At 43.0% G+C, this 24,871-nt stretch overlaps 1 protein-coding gene across 1 annotated transcript; it reads right to left on the minus strand.

The window, feature by feature from the left end:
- Window positions 1-1,556: 1,556 nt before the first annotated feature.
- LOC142454944 (acireductone dioxygenase) lies at window positions 1,557-24,640 on the minus strand. Its single transcript, XM_075556381.1, has 4 exons — window positions 24,440-24,640; window positions 18,144-18,263; window positions 6,240-6,419; window positions 1,557-4,529 (listed from the first exon to the last, which is right to left on the minus strand). Exons 1-4 carry the CDS (start codon window positions 24,557-24,559, stop codon window positions 4,410-4,412), a joined length of 540 nt encoding a protein of 179 aa, XP_075412496.1. The 5' UTR covers window positions 24,560-24,640; the 3' UTR covers window positions 1,557-4,409.
- Between the last annotated feature and the right edge of the window lie 231 nt (window positions 24,641-24,871).

Below are 24,871 nucleotides of genomic sequence, written 5' to 3' on the forward strand. Positions count from 1 at the left end.
CCCTGGGCCCCACCCCGTCTCTCCCTTCCACAGTCAGGTCTGCTAGGTTTCTGCCATGGATCATGAGAGCTGCCAGAGCACTACCCTATTTCCATTGACTTGGGCCCACAGGACGCTGCACCCACCAGCCACCAGGGTCTTCCTGTATCCTGCATCACTGCATGTGGCTGCACGAGTCTGAGAAGGACTTGTGCATTAGTGTGGATTTGGGCTGGACAGGCCCAGGACATTTTCTTGGTCTGTAATTACTTCTTGTTATAAAGTTCTTTCTTATATAAATATGAATGTCACTGGATTTGTTTTTCTAGTTAACCCAGCCTAAGACAGTAGAATTACATTATACAAGTGCCTTTAAGGTATCTGTGAAAACAACGCTGGTAGGAAGAAACCAGAGAAGCGCTACCACAAGAAGACGCCAGGAGTGTGAAGGTGGACTACGAATCACCAAGATGCCAGCCCCGGGACATTAGTGTTTGTGGCAGGGAATGGAGTCGAACAGCTCTGTGGATCTTAACTGAAAAAGGCCATTTTAACCAATAGACAATGCCAAGTGATGATGCATTGCCATGAAGTTGATTCCACCAGAGCAACCCTGCTAGGGTTTCTGAAGCTATGTGTATTGGACAGGGCCAGTCCCCTTCTGTAGAGAGAGCTGGGCTATGGATACCCAGGCAGCAAACAGCAAGGCAGGTCCCCAACTGTTATCAACTGTCAGTCCCCAGCTCCAGAGATGGACATTCCAATCGTGTGGGCTTAAAGGGACCTCATCATACAGCGACACAGTCCACAGGCTAGGCATCCCACAGGTAGTGTACCCCTTTAAACTGAGGCACAGAACAACCAAGGTGAGGCTCACCGAGCCATTTATCCCTCTACCCTTCAGTTAATCCTACTTGTATTTATCGGCCAGGCTGGCACAATGAACTACAGCACTATGGATCTTTACAGGAACAAACAGCCTCAACTTCCTCCCAAGGAATGCCGCGTGGGTTTAAAGTGACCATGCAGCCAGCAGCCCAGTGCATAACACACGGCACCAGGGCCCGGTGGGAACATGACTATCACTTTTTCATTCCTTCAAAACAGACGTGTTTCATTTAAAATGGCCATTTAGAAATTGAGCCATAAAAGAAAAACCAAAAATCAGTAGATGAGCACCTAGTTTAATTATGGAGATAAGATAAAAAAGAAAATCCTGGGATATTTATATTATCATCATGATTCTTGCTCCTATTTTGATTCTAAGATACAGAAATAGCTTACTTAAATGTCTAATGCTTGAGTTTCCTCTGTGCAATAGGAAACTGATTCCCAAAAGTACTATGGAGATGATGAAGCATTCGTTTTAACATGAAGATTTTTTACCAGATTAAACACATACTTAAAAGCAAACTGCCCTTCTAAAACAGGTTGATCCGAGTTTTATATAACAAAATTAGGATGAATTGTACCCCAGAACTGCGAAGTAGAAAGATATTATATTAACTTTTTGTTAAAGTTTAAAGGCTTGATTGTGAAAGAGATATTCGATAGGAGGTAAATTCAATCGAGAAAACTTTTTAAAAAATCATTTCACTGGGGAGGGGGGAAAAATCATTTTACTAAGAGCTCATAAAACTCATCACAATCTGTACATACATCAATTGTGTAAGCACATTGGTACATTCATTGCCCTCATCATTCTCAAAACGTCTGCTCTCCACCCAAGCCCCTGGCATCACCTCTTCATTTCCCCCTCTCCCTCAATGCTCCCTCCTCCCTCATGAACCCTTGATTATTTTGTCATATCTTGCACTGTCCGACGTCTCCATTCACCCACTTTTCTGTTGTCCTTCCCCCACGGAGGAGATTATAAGTAGATCCTTGTAATTGGTTCCCCCTTTCCAATCCACCCTCTCTAGAAATCTCTTGACAAAAAAATACTTACATATCTTTTGTATTGCGTGAAGGTTTATAGCAAATCAATTTTCCATTCCTTTACACACATTTTGTTTCCTGCCTTTGTTCATAATCCCAATACACATCCCTGATTCTCAGTCCAGCTCCTCCCTGTTTCCATCCCTCTTAGGAGGCAGAACTGCCTCAATGGCAGTGGGTTGGTTTCTTTGGTTTTCTTCACCTTTCCGCCTTCTGAACTTTGTCCTTGATGAAATGCTGCCCATTTGATCTCACACTGTTCATCATTCTACAGAGTCTCTATCAGGTTTGCGCTTCCTGTCTCCTTATACAACGATTATTTGGCTGAAGAATGAAGTCACAAGGGTAAGCTCACTTCTGGGTCTGAAGGATAACTAAGAGCACAGTCTTGGGGTTCCACCAGTAATTTTTAGTTTCGCATTTTTCTCACACTGTATTCATAATCTTTTAATGTAATAATCTCTTCATTAAGATCAATAGTGGTAGTTGGGTACCATCTAGTTCTTCTGCTCTCAAGATTGTGAAGCCTGTGGTGTATGGAATAACATAGATGTCATTTAAATTATATACATATACCATTGAAAGAAAGATATAAAGGGGGTGTAGGGTACGGGTAAAATACGTGAAACTTCAAAATATTCATATAAGTATGGAATTAAAATAAATTTTTCCATGAATTTTTTGAAGCCCTCTGGTATACATCTGAATATAAGGTGATGACAACCATTATGGGTTTGAGTCAATTAAGAGCACAGCAATGTCCAAATCTGATTATGTGAAGCCATTATTATAGCAGGGAAGCCCGGACTGCAGAGGGGCCATCAAAAGGTGTAGTCTGTCATGCTGCAGGGCCAGTGTTTCTCTGGTCGAGCCTTTTACAGCATTCAGGAAGCAAGCAGGGTACAGAAAGCAGAAAAAGCATGTTAAAAATGCACATATCATTAAGTAAGCAATAGTGACAGAGCAAAAATAAAATGGATTTAAGCACAGTTCTTAGGCAGCCCGTTTTATGACTCTCCCCTGGATCTTGTCTTTAGTTAAGCCTCCCTGGGAAAGAAAAGATAAACACACCTGCTCTGGAGAGAACAACTTACTGGTCCTCTCAGGTAAGGAAAAGTGTAAACTAGTTTACCCTAAGGACCTTTACTGATTGGGAATTCCATTCAAGTGATGATAAAGCACAGGTGGCATTAGACAGAACAAAGGCCAAGTTCAATGGTAAGGCTTGTCTAAAAGATGGAGTATGGGTGGGGGGAGGGTTGCTTGGGAGCAGAGGAATTATTGTGGTGGTTTTACCTTAACCTTTACGTCAATGAAAAAGTGGGGTGACATGAGCTGTCTCCTTCACAACCATGATCCTAAAAGTAAGACAGCTACTTTATTCTGAACTAGGAAGTGGCACAGCAATTGCAAGTGTGCCCCATAATGAGAGGTGCTTCCCTGTCCACTCTCCATCTCAGGCATAACTTGGGGAGAAAAAGCATATTTCTTTAGTTACGCCACCTAGTGAATGTTTTTATTAAGAGAGAAGAGGCATTGTTTGATATCTGGATTAAAGTCTAAGAAGACTATTCAGAGAATGCAGATACGTAGTTAAGAGCATACTGTGACTAGCTGCCCTTCTGAAAGAGTGGGTTCATTTGACATTTTGTGTACCAAATTAGGGAGACGTGTACCCCAAATTGCTAAGTAGCAATTCTGAATTTTCTGGATCTAAGGATTCATTCAGGTTAAAGTTGAATGAATGTACTCACACAGGGCTACAGAACCATGATTCCTGTTTTAATGAGAGAAAACGAGTGGGGTTTGACTAGATTTTCATAGTCCTGTCCATGTCAAAATCAGCTTACTAGTCATTTAAAAATATTCTTCAACATGGGTGGAGAGACACAGGAGATATGTGTAAGATATGAAAAAGAATAATTTAATGGCTGGCCCCACTATGAGACATGGTGCCCCTCAGTGGCTAAGGGCGCTACAGGGGACAACACCAGAGACACAGTGTGGGAATTGCGCTCGACCTGATCCCACCACACCGAGGCAAAGCACTGGGGGAGTGCAGCTGAACTGCAAGGTAATGGAGCGGCAAGGTCCCCAGGGAATGCTGAAAGTGGACTTTGGGGCCAGGGCGTGGTGCCCCAACAAACTGGACTGGAAAACACTCCTAAGGACCAGCAAAAGATCCTTGAACTAAAAAAAAAAAAAAGAATAATTTATCAGGGGCTCAGAGGGTGGGGCACGGAGGGAAAAAAGAGGAGCTGATACTCAAGCACAAAGAAAATGCTTGGAAAAGATTGTAATATATGTATAATGTGTTTGATTCAATCGATGTGTGGATTGTTATAAGAGCTGTAAGAGCCCCCAATAAAATGATCAATAATAAAAAAATTGTGATCAAATAATCTTGCAAAAGAAAGATAACCTCGCCCTAAATCTAAAATAAAAGCAAAGGGAAAATCGGTGTTTTTCTGCTGGATTATCAGCGAGAACCCTTAGGCTATCTGTGCCAAGAACTTCATGTATTGTTCTCTAGCATCAAAATGGTCAGCAGGCCGGTTGTAGGCGGTCCACACTGGCTCTCCAACAAATAGCCGCATTGCTTTTACATAGTTCTGAAAGACAAACGAACAGATTGGTGTTTTATTAAAACAGAGGACCATCTACTTATCTATTAAGGCAACGCTCCTTATTGTTTTTATCTCCTGTCTTCAACATTGTTCACTACATTTTATCCTCTGAACAAATGTTAGTATCAGAAAATATGGCTAATCTTAATCCTTATGCTCAGGCACGCAAGTTCCGCGTTTGATTCTATACTCTCTATACAAAACCCAAGAACCTGAGAACTGGCTCAGGAGCCTAGGGAGAGAGGAGACCCCAGCAGAGTGCCTACTGAATACGGTCCCCTCCTTGGTCCAGTTGACAAAGAACTAGCACTGGGACCCTCTTAAGTTGCTGGCGGGCAAGGGAAGAAAATTTGACATCATTTCTCAAAATTTAAATGCCCATACCTCTTCATCTAACTGTCAGCCCTTTAGAAATTTATCTCATAAACTTACACAAGTGCAAAGTGACAAATGTATATAGCTATTTATTACAGCACCATTTGTAGTAACAAAACATCGTGAATGATGCACGCACCCCCCATTGGGGATGATCCATTCACTGTAACAAATAATTGGCTGTGTAAATGAGGGTATCGTCACTAACGGACTACTATCCACTTGTAAATAAGCAGTGAGGCTTCTTATATACTGATCTACAGTGATTTCCAAGCTATATCAAATGCAAAGAGTGCATGCAGAACTATATGTAATGCCTGCTGATATCTATGCTTTAAACATGGAATATGAAAGAAGGAATATGAATAACTATTTTGCTTGAATATGCATAAATATACCACTGAAAAGGTTTATTAATGTAATACCATGTACCTCCAGGGAGAGACACTGGGTGGCTAGGGAACAGGAGAAAGAGGGAAACTTCACTGTGGACCCAAGCACATCTGTCCAGGAAGGACTTCAGGACTATTGAGTTAGAAGTCCATGCTCGCAATCCCAGTTACTGCAGGCTAGGGTGACCCTACGTGTGTAAACTATTTTACAAAACTATTTAAAATACCACAGTGAGACTGACATACATCCAGTAAAGCCTGAAAAAGTCCCCTCCTCCTTCCCTCTTTAGTGAAAATATTGAAAATTATTTAAAATAGCTACTTAAAACATTTCATTGCTACTACCTTGAAAACAAATTAAGAATCTGGTAACAAAGACTATCCTGTACTCTTAGGTTTTCTAGAAGTAATTTAAATTACTTCCAGAAAACACAAGACTTGCCTTACCTTTTGGTTTTTGTTGCTGATCTAAATGACTGCATTGCTCTACTGCTGGTGACAAAGTCAAAGTCAAAGTCAGATGCAACAGGTCAAGTGCCTCACAAATACATACCACTAGAATTAATGACAAAATATAAGTTGGAAAATCTCCCTCAGTTACAGGAACAGGGCCATTATCTGGATAAGATGCTGAGCGTTTCTTGGCCAGCGAGTACAGTTAAAAGCGTGGTCCTGTGCAACCAGGAACACGAGGCAGAGACAACCAACTAGCAGAGTGTTAACATAAGGTACACCGCTGCCCCAGTCAGCAGACACAGACACAGACCACACCCTCGGCCTGGATTTCTCCTTGACTCCAAACGCGAGTCAGGAGCGATGACCACATTCATGAACTCAGTCAGCTTCAAGGAGCAAAGCTGGTGGTGTAAGAGGCTGTGTCAAGATTTCTGAAACCTGTACATGTGCAAGTCAGAGAAGGGGGATTTACCTTTTCGTCGAGTGTGAAACGGTGATATATTCCCGCAGGGAGAGTTATCATGTCACCTTTCTCCATGGAAATCCGGATCCACTTGTCCTCCTTGTCTCTTACATCAAAATAACCACTCCCATCCAAGACATATCGAATCTCATCATCCAAATGTAAATGTTCCTCATAAAATATTTTAATCTGGAGTAGGGGAAAAAGTGTTTTAAGCTTACTGGAGACCAACCATGCAAATTACCAGAGTTCCACCCACTGGGCTAAACTTAAATACACCACAACTGAGGGGAATGAAAATTGTCTCCTATGGAAATTAATATGATACTTTCTAAGAATTATCACCCATATAAATGTAAGAGAGCTAAGCGTGAGAACATTTTATGAAATGTATCAAGATAGTAATAGGATGAATTAACAATTATGTGGCACATACCAGGTGCCAGGCAAGGCTCTAAACACTTTAAATGTTTAGGTAGGTTCATATTGAGGTCGGTCACAGTTATAACCTCAATTGTAAACATCAGGAAATGGAGGCACAAAGGCTAAGCAAGTGGCCCAAGGTCACCCCCTAATAAAGGGGCAGACCACCCACCCAGACACTGTGGCTCCAGCAGCCATGGTCACAACCCCTAGTCACTGTCACTGCATGACAAGGTCTGCAGAAGCACACATCAGAAGGTTTTTCCCTGTCCCAATAAACACTCTATTTGCTCACAGAAATGTCTGTGTCTTTCAGAGTGTCTTCCACCACCCCTTGACATTTTAAAATTAAAATATGCATATAGGTAAAAAAATAAAATAAGAAAAAAATATGCATATAGGTAAGTAGTTAAAATAACTTTCTAGTGAATATCCATTTACACTTCACCTAAATTCTACATTAATATTCTAGTATATTTGCATTGGTAATATCTAATCATCCCCTGTATTCTGAAGTACATAAAATTTATTTATTAAAAAAACACCTGGAATGTCTATAAATGTTTAGAAAATCAGTACTATTAAAAGAAAATTTTTAAGATCAGTCATACTAATAAAAATACAGCACTTTTGTTTTCAACCTAACAGACTACGAAGTGGTTCCATTGTGGGCAGCTTACTCTTGCTGAAGCTATAGGACACAGACGTCTTCGGACACTGGTAGAAGTAGTGAGAACTGGTGTGTCCCGTAAGAAGAGGAATTTGGCACTCTCTGCAGACTACATGTGCATTTACTGGTTGAGCCGTCACCTACAAGTGTATTCCCAAGCTGTACTTCCAACCACGCAGAGAGAGATGGACAAAGCTGCCATTCCTGTATGATTTGTCATTTTAAAAGGCTGCAAACAATCAAATGTCCAAAATCAAAGAATAGGTGATCATCCGTATAGCGACATAATGATGCGCTTGTCTACAGCAACGAGGAACATCTCTATGACCTGAGATGTACTGGTTTCTTGAATATGCTGGAAAAGGCGAGACAACAACAAAAGCAGAGTGCGTGCAAGAATGAAGAGAATGTGACTACACAGACACCAAAGTCAGGGCGCTGCTAAAAATCCTAGTCCTCTGCATGAAACACAGTGTCAAAATGCGACACTCTTCTTCCTCATCACAGACTCCATTTAAGTCCACACACTTCTGAAGGTAACGTTTCCACGTAATTCCTCAAAGAATTCTGCGCTCTTCAATTTACACCCTGTCAAAGGAGCAGCTTGGCATCCTCAGAGACCTCAAATCATGTTCTCTTTCAATGTGCTTTGAGTTTGGGGGACAAAAGGAAGCAAGGCAAAGACTTCAGGGTGGGGGAAATTCTCAAGGGGCAGCCTGAGCAATAACTGTTGTGATGGGGAAAATTCTTGGCTCAACCTTCCTGGCATCACTGCTGTTTGGAATTTTCTTTCTTTCTTTTCTTTTTTTTGCAGTTTGGAATTTTCTTACAGTTCCTTTAGACCAGCAGTCCTTAACCTGTGAGTCATGACACCTTTGCGGGTCAAATGAACCTTTCACAGGGGTCCCATGATTCATAACTATAGAAAAAGTAACAGTTGTGAAATAGCAAAAAAATAATAATTTTAGGGTTAGTGGGAGGGGGGTCACCACAATATGAGGAACTGTATGAAAGGGTCTCGGCGTTAAGAAGGTTGAGAACGACTGTTTCAGACTAACGTCCTGGGTCCTTCCATGTATCCACCAAGATTATCTGCCTTTGGCAGAAAACAATGGCTGCTAGAGAGCGTGTGGAGAGATCGGAATCCTCATACACTGCTGGTGAGATTGCAAAACTACTTCAGAAAACTGAAGAAAAATTCCATTTGCTCAACAATCGCTTTACAGGGTATACAGCCTGTGAGAGGGAGGAGGAGGAGCCATAGTGCAAGAAGACACATACACAGCCATGGGCACAGCAGCACTGTTCACCAGAGCAAGCACATGGAAATGTGTTCCGTGCCCATGAGTGGAAGAATGGATGCATACACCCTGGCACACACACCCAGCAGAATCCTGTGGGTTGTTGAAAAACAAGGAGGAAGCCATCAAGCACTTCACAGCATGGAAGGGCCTGGAGAAAATGATTCTGAGAGAAAAGAGCCAATCACTAAAGCACAAATACTGTATGAGACCACTGTTCTACAGGTGTGCTAGTCTCGGTGGACTAGAGAAACATATCCAGAGACACTTAGATATGTGTAATAAAGAGCTTTCTATCAAAGAGTAATTGTATATTAAGAAAGCATCCCAGTCCAGATCAAGTCCATATGTCTCATATTAGCCCATACGTCCGGTATTAGTCCTTGAGTCTCTCTCAGACTCACAGAGCCACATGGAATAATACACAATACAGGAAGATCACAGGCTGGTGAGTGCAAAGTTGCGTGGATCCAATGGCAGTGGCCGCAGCCCAATGCTCTGGGATGCCTAAGCAAAGTTTGCCAGCAGGAAGGTAAAGGCAGAGAGTGCGAGAGAGGTTCCCAGGCCCTTCTCATGAGAAGGCCGTGCCTACCAGGAGGGACCACCAGGCTGTGACCTGACTGACTAGACTCCACCCTGCATTTATTTATCAAGTTGGTATGAAATTGTTTAACTACCCCAAAAGGGAAAACTGAAAACAAAGGCTCCATGCCCCAAGAACCATGTGACTGTTCTGGGGTGAAGCAAGAGGCTGGACCTTTCCCTCTGCATTTTATTGAACTGCCCAGACTATACGACAAACTTTAGTAGAGGGTGCATAAATTTGAATAGTAGTTATGAAATGAACTTACCGGTAAGTGTACAAATATTAGTCTACCCCAGAGAACAACAGTACTTCAAGAAAGATACTGTAGTATTGAGTAAATGAGTAAGAATGTTGATATGGCTACACCTAGAGTTCTCACTGTGGAAAACAAAAAATGTGTATCTTGGGGCAGGGAATGTGCGGATGTGCTTTATACAATTGATGTATGTATATGTATGGATTGTGATAAGAGTTGTATGAGTCCCTAATAAAATGTTAAAAAAAATAAATGATAAACAGATCAAATGAAAAAAAAATGTGTATCTACGATCGCCGAAGACAAACGGGTGCATAAACAGATGTGGCAAAGAAAGCTGATGGTGCCCAGCTTAAAGGCTTGAAGATGAACAAGCGGCCATCTAGCTCAGAAGCAATAAAGCCCACATGGAAGAACACACCAGCCTGTGCCATCACGAGGTGCCAAAGGGACCAGGTATAAGGCATCATGCAAATTATATATATACCACAGTGAATGAAGGGGGAAGTGCAGAGTGGAGACCCAAGGCCCATTTGTCGGCCACTGGAGATACCCTCATAGAGGGGTTTAGGAGAGGAGATGGGTCAGTCAAAGTTAGATATAGTACTGATGAAGAACACAGCTTTCCCCCAGATCCTGGATGCTTCCTCCCGTCAACTACCATGATCCGAATTCTACCTTGTAGGACTGGATAGGGCAGAGGTTGTACACTGGTGCATATGGGAGCTGGAGGCACAGGGAATCCAGGGTGGACGATACCTTCAGGACCAAGGGTATGAGGGGTGATGTTAGGAGAGTGGAGTGTGAGTGGGTTGGAAAGGGGGAACTGATTACAAGGATCCACATGTGACCTCCTTCCTGGGAGATGGACGGCAAAGAAGTGGGGGAAGGGAGACTCCGGATAGGGCAAGATGTGACAAAATAACAATCTATAAATTATGAAGGGCTCATGAGGGAGTGGGGAGCGGGGAGGGAGGGGGAAAAAAAGAGGACCTCATGCAAAGGGCTTAAGTGGAGAGCAAATGCTTTGAAAATGATTAGGGCTAAGAATGTATGGATGTGCTTTATACAATTGATGTATGTATATGTATGGATTGTGATTTAAGAGTTGTATGAGCCCCTAATAAAAGAAGATTTACACCATCAGAAACCCTAAAAAAAATGCGTATGTGCACAGAAAAGTTTTTGGCGGGAATAGAGAAACTAGGTAAAATGACACTGGAGTGGCATAGATCGATTTCTAAAAATCAGCAATATGTACCAGAAGGGATAACTGATTCCAGGGCTAGCTAGGTCAGGAAAAATATGAAGGTGTGCCTGGAAAACTTAATGCCAAAAAATAAGTAGACACTTAAACAAATGACCAGGGACACGTCAAAAGGAGGGGAGCCCGCTTTCACTTGCCAAATCTGGGGCAATTTGAACATGAAAATGCATAATGGCAAGGATCGTTATAGCTCAATGATTAAAATAAGAGTCTGTAAGCCCACTTCAATGATAAATAAATAGGAAAGGTGGAAAAGCTCCTCCTATAATAGACAGCTAATGTAATATATTAGAAAATCACCTTCAACCATCATATCAATAACTGACATAGCAAAGAATCATCAAACCTTTCTAACAATACTGAATATATGTCTGAAAGGAAATATGACATTTGCAGGTCTAAAAGCAACTCTACAAGTTTCTTATTGGCTCAAGAGTTTGAAAAAAAAAGGTTTATAATTGAAAAAATTGGTAGATACCAATTTAAGCAATTAACCAAAGTTAACATCGCCAAAAGGAGATCATCTGACAACACATGTCGCCAGATGAAATGGACTGCTTGTGCAGGATCCTGCCAGATTCCGTGAATCGAATGGGGAGGACAAACCCCAGTGCACTGCAAGGGCTCCCCTACATGTGGCTCTTCCGGATGTAGGTTTATCATTTTGTCCAAAAAAAGAAAAAGAAAAAGCATGGATTGGTCTGTCTAGGTGATGTTATACTTAGGCTTAAATCTTAAAATGTTTACAGAAAAATAAAGGTTGAATTATCTAATATTCCAAGTAAGAATCACATAATTTGACTCCAAGAGAATCTGATGAATTATTAGGGCACTTAGTTAGGAAATGAAGTAATTTTGTATGGTATTGCAGTATTTGGCCTCTGACTAGTGAGAATAATGTGATATAGGCGGATCTAAAACAAAGTAAGGAACTAAGCCACCCAAGAGGAATTAGAGCAAACAATTTCCGTGTTCTTAGGCCACTTTTGTTTTAGCACAATATGGTGGTATTGGCTTACCTGCTTATCTTGTTTTCTTTTTAAGAAATACGAAAGGGAAATTCGAGCTTCTGGATGAAGAGGGGGTGGGGTGCGGTGGAGAGCCAGAGCCCTCAAGGTGGGTTCAGTAGAAGGGACACAGGACTATGAAGACCTGGAGTCTGGCCCATGCTTATCAAAGGGACCCTGTGGACAATCCACTGTTCTCTCTAGATGTCTAATTAGCATACGAACAGGCTCAAGTTATGCAACCAAAGGCAGTAGTTTAATATTTCTTAACTCAGTGAGATTTAAAACAAATGTTGGGAACCATGATGGTGGCCAAGGTTTGCTAGGGAAGAAAATATACTAAATATAACTATCATTGTCATTATAATGTCATAAAAGAGCTGTTTTATTTCCAGGAAGGTGACAATTCAAAAATAAAGGCAGTCCTTTATATTGAAGAAATTTAGCTCTATCAAAAAATGTTCTACATTGTACATCTTTTTCTCATCTTTGTTAATGGGCCTTCAAGAATAACCATAAAATTGAAAGCTTAAAAAAAGAAATCCTGTCCTCCCACCTCTAGGCAAGAGAGACCAGAAATACCTTCCTCCCTGAAAGACCCAAACAAAAGACATGAGTTAGTAGTTTGCAAGACACTGGACACCAGGAGATAAGAAAGGGTAATCCTCAGAAGACAGGAACAAATGAAGCAGGAGTACAATGGCTACACCTTAAAACCTGGAGATGATTTCCAGGTAGCAGTTCAGGGACAAGGGGCCCAGTAGACACCCTGAATAGGTAAAGTCTGAGGAGACCACGACAGCTAAAGTTTGCAAGTCAGAGTCGTTCGGAGAGAGGGGAGAGCTAGCGGCACAGACAGAAGTCTCCAGGGGCATGCAGATGACTTCAACGCAATATTTACCCGAGAAGATTAATATGTGCATGTACCAAGGCTGGACAAAGAACCACCTCCTGAAAGGGTTAAAGGTAACATACACTTATCAGTGATGCCCCCCCCCCCAAGGAGGGAGGGGACAAGGTAAAAAATGGGATGAATGGCCCTGGCTTCAAGTTAAATGCCTAATAATATTTTAGTATTTCTGTTCTGTAGTGGCCAGAATCTTTAAAGCTTATAAGCCATTATCAAAGCACGAGATGTGGGTCTCTATTCCTTGGAGCAACAGAAAGGAAAGTCAAATGGTGGAAGACAAGGAATGTGTGACCAATGAACTCGATGAACAAGTACCTAAGACTAGAAGATGTGGGTGGTGGTCAGCGGCATTACTGACTATATTTGATGAACATTCTACAGCGTTGTAGAACGACATTGAGAACATCACAAATGAAGAACGCAATGTCATTAGAACGCCGGGAAATAAAGAAAAGATCAAAATGGATGGTCTTAAACAAAGGTAGCTAAAACAAATGTAAGCAATGATGAGGGGAAAGAGATAAAGAAAAAGTTTTAAAGGGAAACTCAAGAAGATAAAGTAAATCGTTATTTTTTTAATGGAATTAGGAAACCAAGATGGAAGAACATGGTCAGCCTTTCTCTAAAATAATCTGAAGAAACATTCACACCTCAAAGAGTTGTAGTATTCAAAGATTCCATGGTCAAAATAATGAACTATGCAGGAAACATCAAAAGAAGATGGAAAGAATACACAGAATTACTGTATCAAAAAGAACTAGTTGACATTCAGTCATTTCAAGAGGTAGCATGTGACCAAGAATTGATGGTACTGAAGGATGTCCAAGCTGCAATGAAAACATTAGCCAAAAACAAAGCTGCAGGGATGATGGAATACCAATAGAAATATTTCAACAAACTGATGCAGTACTGTAAGTACTAACTAGTCTAAGCCAAGAAATTTGGAAGACAACTACTCGACCAACTAAATGAAAGACATCCAGAGTTATACTTGTATCCGATGATAGGTGACCAACGGATGCAGGAATTGCCAACAATATCCAGAACAACACAAGCAAGGGAAGCTGTGTTCATGATCATTCAAAGCAGGTGCAGTACTACACTGAGAGGAAGCTGCCAGAAAGACAAGCTAGATTCAGAAGAGGACATGGCACAAGTGATGTCCATGACAGCATCCAACGGATCTCAGCGGAAAGCCGAAAGAGGCAGACTTGTGTTTCCTTGACCATGCAAAGGCTTTTGACCGTGCGGATGATCACAAACTATGCATCAAACCCTGGGAAGAATAGGAATTTTACAACACGTCATTGTGCTCATGGAGAACCTGTGCTCACATCAAGAGGCAGTGGTTCACACAGAACGAGGGGATAATGTATGGTTTGAAATCAAGAAAGGTGTGCATTGGGGTCGGATCCTACAACCACACTTATTCGCTTTGTGTGGTGAGCAAACACCCTGAAATGATAAAATGGATGCTGAAGAAGCATGTGGCATCAGAATGAGAGGAAGAGTCATTTACAGACTGCGAAAGGCAGGCAACAACACGACTTTGCTTGTTGAAACAGAAAAGGAATTGTGCAATTGGTGATGAAGATCAAAGACTGAAGCCTTCAGTGTGGATTATAACTGAAGGTTACGAAGATGAAAATCCTCACCACTGGACTCATGGACAACATCATCATCATAGGAGAAGAGACTCGCCTTGTCAAAGATTCCATTTTACTTGGATTCGCGAAGCTCGCGGAAGCAGGAGTCATGGAATTAAATGAGTAATGACATTGGGCAAACGGGAAGCGCAGACCTCTTTAAAGTGTTAAGAGCAAAGATGCTGCTCTTAGAACTCGGGTGCACCTTACCCAAGCACACGGATTTTCAGTTGCTTCACACGCATGTGAAAATCGGGCAATGAGTAAAGAAAACTGCAGAAGGATCGATGCATTTGAATTATGGTTTTGGTGAGAAATCTTCAAAATACTGTGGACTGCCAGAAAAGAAAACTTGTCTTTCTTGGAAGAAGTCAGCCAGAATGCTTTTTAGAAGCAAGGATGGCAAACCTTCTCATACACTTTGAACGAGCGATAAGGAAAGATCAGTCCTTGGATAGGGCATCATTCTTGGTGAAGAAGAGTCAGGGAAAAGAGGAAGACTCTCAAAGACATAGCTGCAACAATGTGCTCAGACTAAGGCAGTGTTTCCTTATGCTGTCCACAGCTGTGAACCCGAACCAAGCACCGAACAACCTGCACTGGTTAACAAAAATACACGTTAAACAAAGGCAGAAATACTAATACATTCAGAGGAAAGGGATGGAAAAAGACACACCAGGCTAATATTAGTGAAAAGAAAGCTGGAATGCATACATTGATATGAGATACATTGAAATTGGGATCAAAGAATACTATCAGGGATAAAGAAGTTATTAATTTCCTAATGATAAAGGGCAGAATTGAAAACATAAAAACTGTAAATGGTTACCTAATAGCAGAATTTCAAAATACATGAAGGAAAAATGATATTAATAGAGAAATCTCCCATTATAGTCAGAGATTCAATAGCCTTGTCTCTGTGACTGCTAGAACAAGGAGACAGAAGTAAGACGATAGTAGGTTGAAACAGCACTATGAGTCACCTTGACCTAATTGACATTCACACCTAACTGTAGAAGAATTTACTGTGTGGTTTAATTGATATTTACACCATGCCCAGGGAACATTTACCAAAATAGAGCATTCTGGGGTAGAAAGCAGGTCTCAACAAGTATGGTGGTGGGGGTGGGGGTTAGGTGCCCTCGAATCAGTTCTGACCCAAAGTGACCCTGTGCCCAGTCCTGCACGATCCTCACAATTGTTCCCATGCCTGAGCCCACTTGGCAGCCACGATGGGAATCCATTTCACCAAGGGCTTTCCTCTTTTTCGCTGCCTTTGACTTTAGCAAGCATGCTGTATTATTCTCCAGGGACCGGTCTCTCCTGACAGTATGCTCGAAGTATGTCAAACAAAGCCTTGACATCCTTGCCTATAAAGAGCACTCTATCTGTACTTCCCCCCGAACAGATCCGTTTGTCCTTTCAATAGTCACTGGTATTTTCAATATTCTTCACCAGCATCACAACGGAAATGCATCAACTCTTCTGTGGTCTTCCTTATTCAATGTCCAACTTTCACAGGCATATGAGGCAACTAAAAATACCACGGCTTGGGTCAGGTGCACCTTAGTCCTCAAAGTAGCATCTTTGCTTTTCAATACTCTAAAGAGGTTTCATGTAGCAAGTTTACATAATGCAACACAGATTTTGATCTTTTGATTGCTGCTTCCACGACAAAGCAAAATCCTTGACAACTTCAGTCTTTTCTCCATTTGTGATGATGTTAACTATTGGTCTAGCTGTAAGGGTTTAATCTATACCGGAGGCTCCACTCCTGATCTTTATCAGCAAGTGCTTCAAGTCCTCCTCACGCTTAACAAATAAGGTTGTGTCATCTGCATATTGCAGGTTGTTAAAAAGTCTCCCTCAAATCCTTATGCCACATTCTTCTTCATATATTCCAGTTTCTGTGATGGTTTGCTCAGCATACGGAATGAATAAGTAAGGTGAGAAAATACAACCTTGACGCACACATTTTCAGTATTTCCATGATCTGTTTGCCAACTGCCTCTTGAACCATGTAGAAGTTCCTCAACAAATTTACAAGGATTCAAGTTTTTAAAAAAGCATGTTCTCAGATGACAGTAAAAGATTTCTTTAAAAAAATCTCTAAGTAATAGAAAACTAAATAAGATACATCTTAATAAAGCCCATAAGTCAAAGACTATATAATATTACAAAGTATTTTCACCTTAAAAAGAAATAAGAAAAGCCTCAATCAGTGAATTCAGCATCAAAATATAAGAATTTACAATTTATCAAGAGTTCACAAGGGTGATGGTGGGACAGGGGGGAAGAAGAGCTGATACCAAGGGCTCAAATAGAAAGAAAATGTTTTGAAAATGATGATGGCAGCATATGTACAAAAGTGCTTGATATAATTGATGTATAGATTGTTATAAGAGTCCTCAATAAAATGATTTTTTTAAATCAATGAAATAGAAAATAAAAAACAATGAAGAAACATCAATGAAATGAAAAACTGGATCTTTAAGTACATCAATAAAATTGATAAGCCTCTAAGTAGACAGAGCAGGAAAGAAAAGAGACAAATTATCAGTACCAAGAATAAGATGAGAGCATTAAAAATTATAGAGAGTAAAAGGACAGTAGAGAATTGTGGGATACATAAAGATTTCTCCCAAGTTGTCTTCCCCAAATATATGCCAAACTAAGATACTGCTTGCTACACATGGTAAATGGCTGTATACTTGGAGGGCAATGAAAGCAGGTCAGAGGTTATTCTCCCTGGTGGTTATCAACCATCTAGAGCGATCAGACTGTATAGTCTGTCTCACTCTAAGTAAGGCCCACTCCCTTCTGATAAGGATAGTAGATTGTTTCCCTGAAGGAGAGCAGGGAGGTGAAGCCCACTCAAGGGAGACCAAGGTTAGGCTGCCATATTGAGTCTAGGGTCCACCCATCTTGTCACATGTATATCCCCAATACCTCCCTTTTCTACTGCATGTACACCCCTAGTTCATCCCTTCCTGTGATGTGTATGCCTATTGTACAGCCCCTTCCTGTGACGTGTGTGGTTACCTGTAATCATGCCCCCAAAGATATATAAGGCTTGGTTAGAAATAAATCCTCTCCTGCCCTCTCCTCCTCCCGCATCCCCACATGGACCACCAAGAAGGGCTGAGGTGAGCATGCTGCCACGAAACGTGTCTGCTTCCCTCATTTCACTCTCTCCTGTCTCCTATGAGTTTACTATGATCTTTATATATTACAGCTGTACAGTTGTGCCTAATGAACCCATGGTCGTGTTAGGCGCTGGTTTTCATGCACCGAGAATCAGCTGAATACCTTTAGCATAATGCATTTGAAAATTTAAATGAAATGAACAAATTCTTTGAAAGACACAAATTACCAAATCTCCCTCAAGAACTTGAGGAGTCTGAAGAGGACACCCCCCATGTATTAAAAGGAGCTGCCCTACTGGCGTTGTGTGTTAGGCCTTGGGCTGTCAAACAAAGGACAAGCAGTTCAAAAAAGAACTGAAAAAAGATGAGGCTGTGTGTGTGCTCCCTAAAGATTCTGTCTCAGACTGTGGGAAATCACTCATAGTCAAAGTCCTTCCACTAGTAAAAACTCCCAGACCAAGTGGCTTCACTGATGAATCTGCAAAACATTAAAGGGAAAGTAACAATAATTGTGTGCCCATTCTTCCACAATATTGGGGAGAAAGGACAAACTGCCATCTCCTTCTAGCAGGTCAGTAGGAGGTTGGGAGGAAATCTAGATTAAGATAGAAAGAAAGGAAAGAAGAGAAAAAAAACAGTCCAGTGTTGATTACTAATGGATCAATTGAATTTTTCCTTCCAAATCATTTTCCCTTCCGTACCTTTTCTTCGTAGTCGGGTAGCTGCTCTCTGCACACCGTGATTATGTCCATCCAGGAGTAGTTCCTCTCTTGGCGGATCTTTTCTAATGCTGGGTCATTCTCATAATTGTCCGCATCCAACTAAGAGAGTTTACACAACAACAGAGGTCAGCTCTTTACTTAGACTCGAGCATCGTTTCCATTTGTCAACCGCAGCAGTCCTTCAAGCCCTTTCCCAATTTCCTTTCGTGGCTTTTCTATGCCTGGAAACACCCTGCCTACCTTTCTCAAAAGAGGGAAGATTGCTCTCTTAGGAGATGGTTTTCCATATTGCTATTCCCATCGCATTCATAAAGATCTCATTGTGTCAAGTTTGTCCGACAACACACTCCAGGCAGTCCCTGGACTATAAAGAAGTGTGTTCCCAAACGGGCTCTCGGTCGACTTTGTATGTTTGTCAGAACACTGCCAGGAAGTTGGGTTCTCAGGTCAGTCTGTCAGATAAATGTTGGTCTCTAGTACGTAGTGGACATTTCTATGCATTAAAACAATTAAAGAAACACTTCTAGATACACCTACACATACTTAACATAATAGTACAATAACAGACTTTTTCTGCAGTAAAACAGTGCCTATTGGGTATTACAGATGATTTTATGTACCTACCATTTCCAGTGCAATAGCTTATGGGGCTGACAGGGGTGTGCATGTTGTTTCTCTACTACCAACTTCCCCCCAGCTCAAACACAACTCAGCAGCAAGTCTCAGAGTAGCTTGTCTGCCCTGCCGAACTGCCTGCTGCGCCTCAAAGCCTACAAATACACAGGAACTGAAGTCTGCTATCAGCGGGCTCCTACAATCAATCCCTGGACCGCCTCCAGGTGTCTCTCCTATACCTTCCTGTCCTTAGTCCCATTTTTTTAATCCATAATCTAAGCCAAATATATTTGCTAGACCTCAAGCATATTTAGTATTTCACATTGCCATACTCTGCAGATCCCATTCCCCATTTTGAGCTATCATAAGCCTCCATTTGAAAATGCTATTTTAATGTTACTTTTTTGTGAAGCAACTCTTCAGAATTCCCCCACCCCCGAACCAAACAAGTCCACTGATTTTAGCCCCACACTAAAGGACAGGGTTTTCAAGGCTGTAATCTTTTGTTTTTATTCTTTTAAAAAGGTCATTGTTTTAGGGCTCCCACAGCTCTTTTCACAGTCCACATACACATCCATTGTGTCAAACACACTTGCACATATGCTGCCATCATCATTTCCAAAACAGTTGAGGCTTTGATATCAGCTCCTCATTTTCCCCATCCCCCCACCCTAATGAACCCTTGACAATTTTTATCAAGGGTTATTTTATATATATTCAAGGGTTATATATATATTTATATATATTCCATGTCTTACACTGGACACTGTCTGCCTGAACCCACTGTTCTGGTGTCCACCCCCCTTGGAAGAGGTTATAGGTAGATCATTGTGATCGGTTCTCCCTTGTTCCCCACACCTTCCCCTCCCCCTCCTGGTAACACTACTCTCATTGGTCCTGAGGGGTTTATCTATCCTGGGTTCCCTGGGTTGCGAGCTCTTTTCTGTACCAGTGTACATGCTCTGGTCTAGCCGGATTTGTAAGGTAGAATTGCGATAATGATCATGGGGGTTGGGGATGGGGAAGCATTGGAGAACTAGAGGAAAGTTGAAGGTTGTAATCTTTATGGCAGCTGATTGCCACATCCTTCTCCTGGAGTGCCAGGATTGCTCTGAATTCACAATAAAACTAAGGTTAATACTACACTCAACACAAAGTCTGCCTTTTGTTGCAGTAAAATATCCATTTACAACCTCACTACCCTGGGTGGCACATGCAATTAAGGGCTTGGCTGCTATCCAAAACACTGGTGGCTGCAGTCTATTCAGGGTCTCTTTAGAAGAAGACAGCCGTGGTCATCTACTCGTTCTCAGAAGTCAGCCTTCTACTCAGAGGGTGGCTCACTGCAGCATTGGGGTTTCACCACACACAAACTCCAGAATGCTCGTCAGCCACCAAACCACCGCAGAAAGGTCTGTTCCAGCTCACAGGGACCCTGTAAGGCGGGGAACAACTGCCCCTGTGGTTTCCAAAGGCCCGGAATCTTCCCTGGAGGAGAAAACATCTTTCTGCTTCAGAACTGCTGGTGGATTCACACTGCTTTCCCTTCAGTTATCAGACCAATGCATCACCCCTTATCCCATCACACTATTTTCTACAAAGATTATTACAAATGTAGAATTCCTCGTCTAAAACAATCTAATGTTCAATTGTGTGAGGGATCTTTTTTCACCGTTATGTCACTAATAACAGATACTCAAAAAGCTCTCTCTGTTCCCCCTGATCCAGTAGGGTTCCCTTCATTACAACATTACCTACACTATGTATGTATGTATATGTATGTATATATACACACACACACATACGTACATACATTTTGTCACCTGCCATTGAGTCAGTTCTGACCCGTAGTGACCTGATACACAACAGAACCAAACACCGCACAGTCCCGTGTCATCCTCACAATTTTTCCCACACCCAAGCCCATTAGTACAGCCACTGTGTCAATCATCTCATTGAGGCCTTACTCTTTTTCACTGTTCCTCCACTTTACCAAGCATGCTGACCTTCTCTAGGGGCTAGCATGTCCCAAGAATATGTGCAAAGTACGTAAGACAAACTTGCCTCAAAGGAGCACCCAGGCAGTATGTCTTCCAAGACAGCTGTCTCCGTCCTTTTAGCAGTCCATGATGCTTTCAATGAAGTTTGTCTCTTAGAGCCTGTATGTGGTACATGCATCCGCATATGCACACAAATGGAAGTGCCCTCCCTCCATGCAAGAACACTTTGTTCTAATAACCTGACTTTCTGTGATGCTCACCTTCCCAACATGATCGCAGAAGACAAAATGGGTACAAGAACAACTGTGGTGAAGAAAGCAGATGGTTTCCAGTTATTTAAAGACATAGCATCTAGAATCTTAAAGGTTTGAAGTTAAACAAGCAGGCCATCTAGCAAGGAAGCAACAAAGCCACATGGAAGAAGCACACCAGTCTGTGTGATCACAAGGTGTAGACAGGTTCAGGTATCAGGCATCAGAAGACCCAAAGCAATCATACCAGTGCAATGGAAATGAGTGGGGTTGGAGTGGAAACCCAAAGTCCATCTGCAGACAACTGGACATCCTCTTACAGAAGAATCACTAGGAAGGGATGAGCCAACCAGGGTGCAGTATAGCACCGATTAAACATACAACTTTCCTCTAGTTCCTTAATGCTTCCTCCCCAGTTCTAGCTTACAAATCCGCTAGACCAGAGCAAGTACACCGGTACAGACTAGAGCTGTAGAGGCACGGAAACCAAGACAGAAACAATCTTGAGAGCAGCAAGTAGCGATACCATGAGTGTATTGGGAAGATGGGAGGAGAAGGGGGAGAAATGGGGAACCGATATAAACTACCAGCCCCTCAACCCCCTGGGTATGGGTGAAGAGAAACAGCAAACGGTATATATATAAAAATAATTTATAATTGATCAAGTGTTCATAAGCGTGGGGGGGAGGGGAATGGAGGGGGAAAAGTAGCTAATACCAAGGGCTCAAGTAGAAAGAAAACATTTTGAAAATGATGATGACAACATATGTGCAAGTGTGCTTGATACAACTGATGTAGAGATTGTTGGAAGAACCCCCAATAAAAGAATTTTTTAAAAAACCCTGTCGAGCAAGACTTCATCTACCGTGAGACCAACACGAAATGGTGCTAGGTTACCACCATTAACCATTCTGATCAGGACCACAATAAATGGATACTGAGAGAATGGGAGGAAAATAGTAAAGAGCTCAAATTCTTAAAGAAAATCGAGACTTACCAGACCCGTATGCGTATGCGTGGCGCATTCAAGCCTACTTCCCCTGAGACACTCCTTAAACCTGGAACCAAACCTAACCTGCGGCTATCTTTCAGCTAAATATAAAATTGGCTCACAAAATAAAGAGCACCACCCCTGAATTCTGTACATTTAAAAATAATCATCTATATCAAACTAAACAGTGACCTATTGCTTTAATACAAAGATGTGAAGGTAAAGAGGGAGGCAAACAGGATTACTGGAAAGGGTTCAACCAGAACAGATATAATGAGCATGTTCACTCATAAAGACTGACGAAAACCACTAGACACTTTGTATAGAAACTGCTGAATAGTAACCCAAACTGCTATAACACAATAAAATATTTCCAAAGAAAAATGCTCGGGAGCACTACTTCAGACTCACCAGGAATTCCGTATCACCGGAAACAAAATCCACTCCACAGCAAATGGATGACTGGCAAAGCCATGATACTTAACAGCCCTTGGCCAGAGACCTGGTTGGTCTGCTTCTCCACCCCTCCCATTGGCTCCACCTGTTCCCAGGCCGGTCAACACTGCGGCTCCCAAGTTTGAAGAGTGAGTCAACAATGGTAGGGATGCCAGAAAAAATACTGGACGTTGAGTTAAATTTTACCCTCAGACGAACACACAAGTTCCAGCAATACCTGAGACATTTCCATTCCGATCACCCAAAATGCAGATTGGCAAAAGATCCCTCCCAACGATTTAATTCAGTTACTTCTCAGTTGATCCCAGCCCTACCTGGTCCTCATCACCATGATAAATCCTTACATCTCATAACCTGTGTATCACATGCCCTTCAAAAATAAACTAGTTGAAATTATTAGGGAAAGTATTACATGAATGATAAAGAGGATAGCATCTGACAGCAGGCAAGGATGGTGAGACTTTGCGTGGAGTACGTTGGACATGTCAGGAGATGCCAGGCCCTGGAAAAGGGCATCATTCTTGGTATTGGTAATGTAGAAGGGCAGCAAAAAAAAAAAAACAACAACCCAAAAACCATGCACTGATAGAATAACTATAACAATGGATTCAAACATAAGAATAATTGGAGGGTGGCCAGGAACTGGTAGTGGTTTTTTTTTTTTTTCTGTTGTGCATGGTGCTTGGCGCCTAATAAAAAAACAAGAAAGGCTTTTTGGTTTTGAACTCCAGAACACTTGGACAGAAGTAATACTGGTCAGCACAGAGATGGACATTAAACCCAACATCTGCATGACATGTTTATAATACCGTTACTTTTAGCGAGAGGTAGAAACGCTCACATTTTCCCCTTCACTGGTTCCACATTCGGTAGGAGTGTATCAGAACATCCTGTTTTTACAATTGTAAAGAATTACGGCAGAACTGCCTTCCAACGTGTATTGATAGAAAAGGGACCTCAACAAATTCTTTTTACCTTCTTATTACTAAGGATGCTTGCCTGCTCCCTTCCCACTGTCCTGTTTACTTCCCCAACTGAGACTCTTGGGACATGTTACCAGGAGAGCACAGATCCCGGAGAAGGGCATCATGCTTGGTAGACGCTAAGGGAAAAAGAGGAACACCAGGAAGTGAATGGATGGACACTGTGACTGCAACCAGGTCAAGCCTAACAATTGTGCAGATGGCGCAGGCGCTAGCAGTGTCTCGTTCGGTTGCACAAGGTCCACTGTTCGGCACCTGACCACCTCGGCTCTCTCCAGTTTCCCAAACTCAGCCTGCGCAGGCTCAATGGTCGCCACTGTTTCTTCCCACAAAGACCCCGTGTACTTCTCCAAGTCCTTTCTACCCAGAGACTCCCAACGCGCACCAGGGAGCGGAGGGCCCCGCGTTCCAGGTGCTGGCCTCTGCTGTGTCCTCAAGGTCAGAATGGCCCTCCACTGGGAATAATCCACTCTTCCGAACACACAGGGGCCCGGGGTGTTTTAACGCGAAGCAGCCAAATGAGCAACGCACAAACCACTGTCCTTCCCCGCCAGCACCCAGAGGGCCCGGGCCCGGCCAGGCCCACCCCGCTGCAAAGTGTGCGCGGAGCGCCCAGGAGCCCAAGCCCGACCCCTGCGCCTGGGCCTGCGCCTCCGCGGCCCCTGCACCCGACGCGCGGGTCGGGCGCGGGCGCGCAAGGAGCTGAGCGCCCAGGAGCCCAGGCACTGCGCCTGCGCCGGCGCCGCCCCTGCACCCGACGCGCGGGTCGGCAGAGGGCGCGCGAGGAAGCCCGTACGCTGGGGGCGGCCTGGGGCGAAGGATTCGGGGGGGCTGGGGGGATGGCACCTCCCGCGACGAGCGCCAGCCCCGCGCGGCGCAGAATGCGTCTCCCACGGGGAGGGCTGTCGGGTCCCGGTGGCTTCGGAAGGTGAGACCGTGGTACTCTCGCGTCTAGGCCTCTCCTTGGCGCCCAACGTACTTTCCAGTAAAACACGCCGAGCCCACGCAGTTGCTCCAGGCCGACCGGGCGGCCGGGCTCCAGCCGGTGGGGCTTCCTCGGGTCGTCCGGGGACTCGTCCATGTACCACGCTTCCACCATCTCCCCGGCAGGCTGCAGCGCAAGCCCCACAATGGACTGACCGCCCGCAGCTGCGCGAGCGCCTTGTTCTGCGCATTTATATCCACCCTGCGCGGAGCAGCCCGCCCACGTGCTCGGCCTGGCTCTTACCCCTGGCGAGAACGCTGCCCTCCGGGTAATTCAATAAGGTGCTGTTTGTGAAGGTGCTAGGACTGGTGGTTTCCCTGCTCAGATCAGTGGGTGCATTTGAACCCGCTCCCTTCCCACTGTGCCTCCACTCTCCCCACCGTGCCACCTCAGTGGAGGAGCAAGCAAATGCTTTTGCTGTTTGGC

The sequence above is a fragment of the Tenrec ecaudatus genome, chromosome 8 (assembly GCF_050624435.1).
Source record: "Tenrec ecaudatus isolate mTenEca1 chromosome 8, mTenEca1.hap1, whole genome shotgun sequence".
Lineage (NCBI taxonomy): Eukaryota > Metazoa > Chordata > Mammalia > Afrosoricida > Tenrecidae > Tenrec > Tenrec ecaudatus.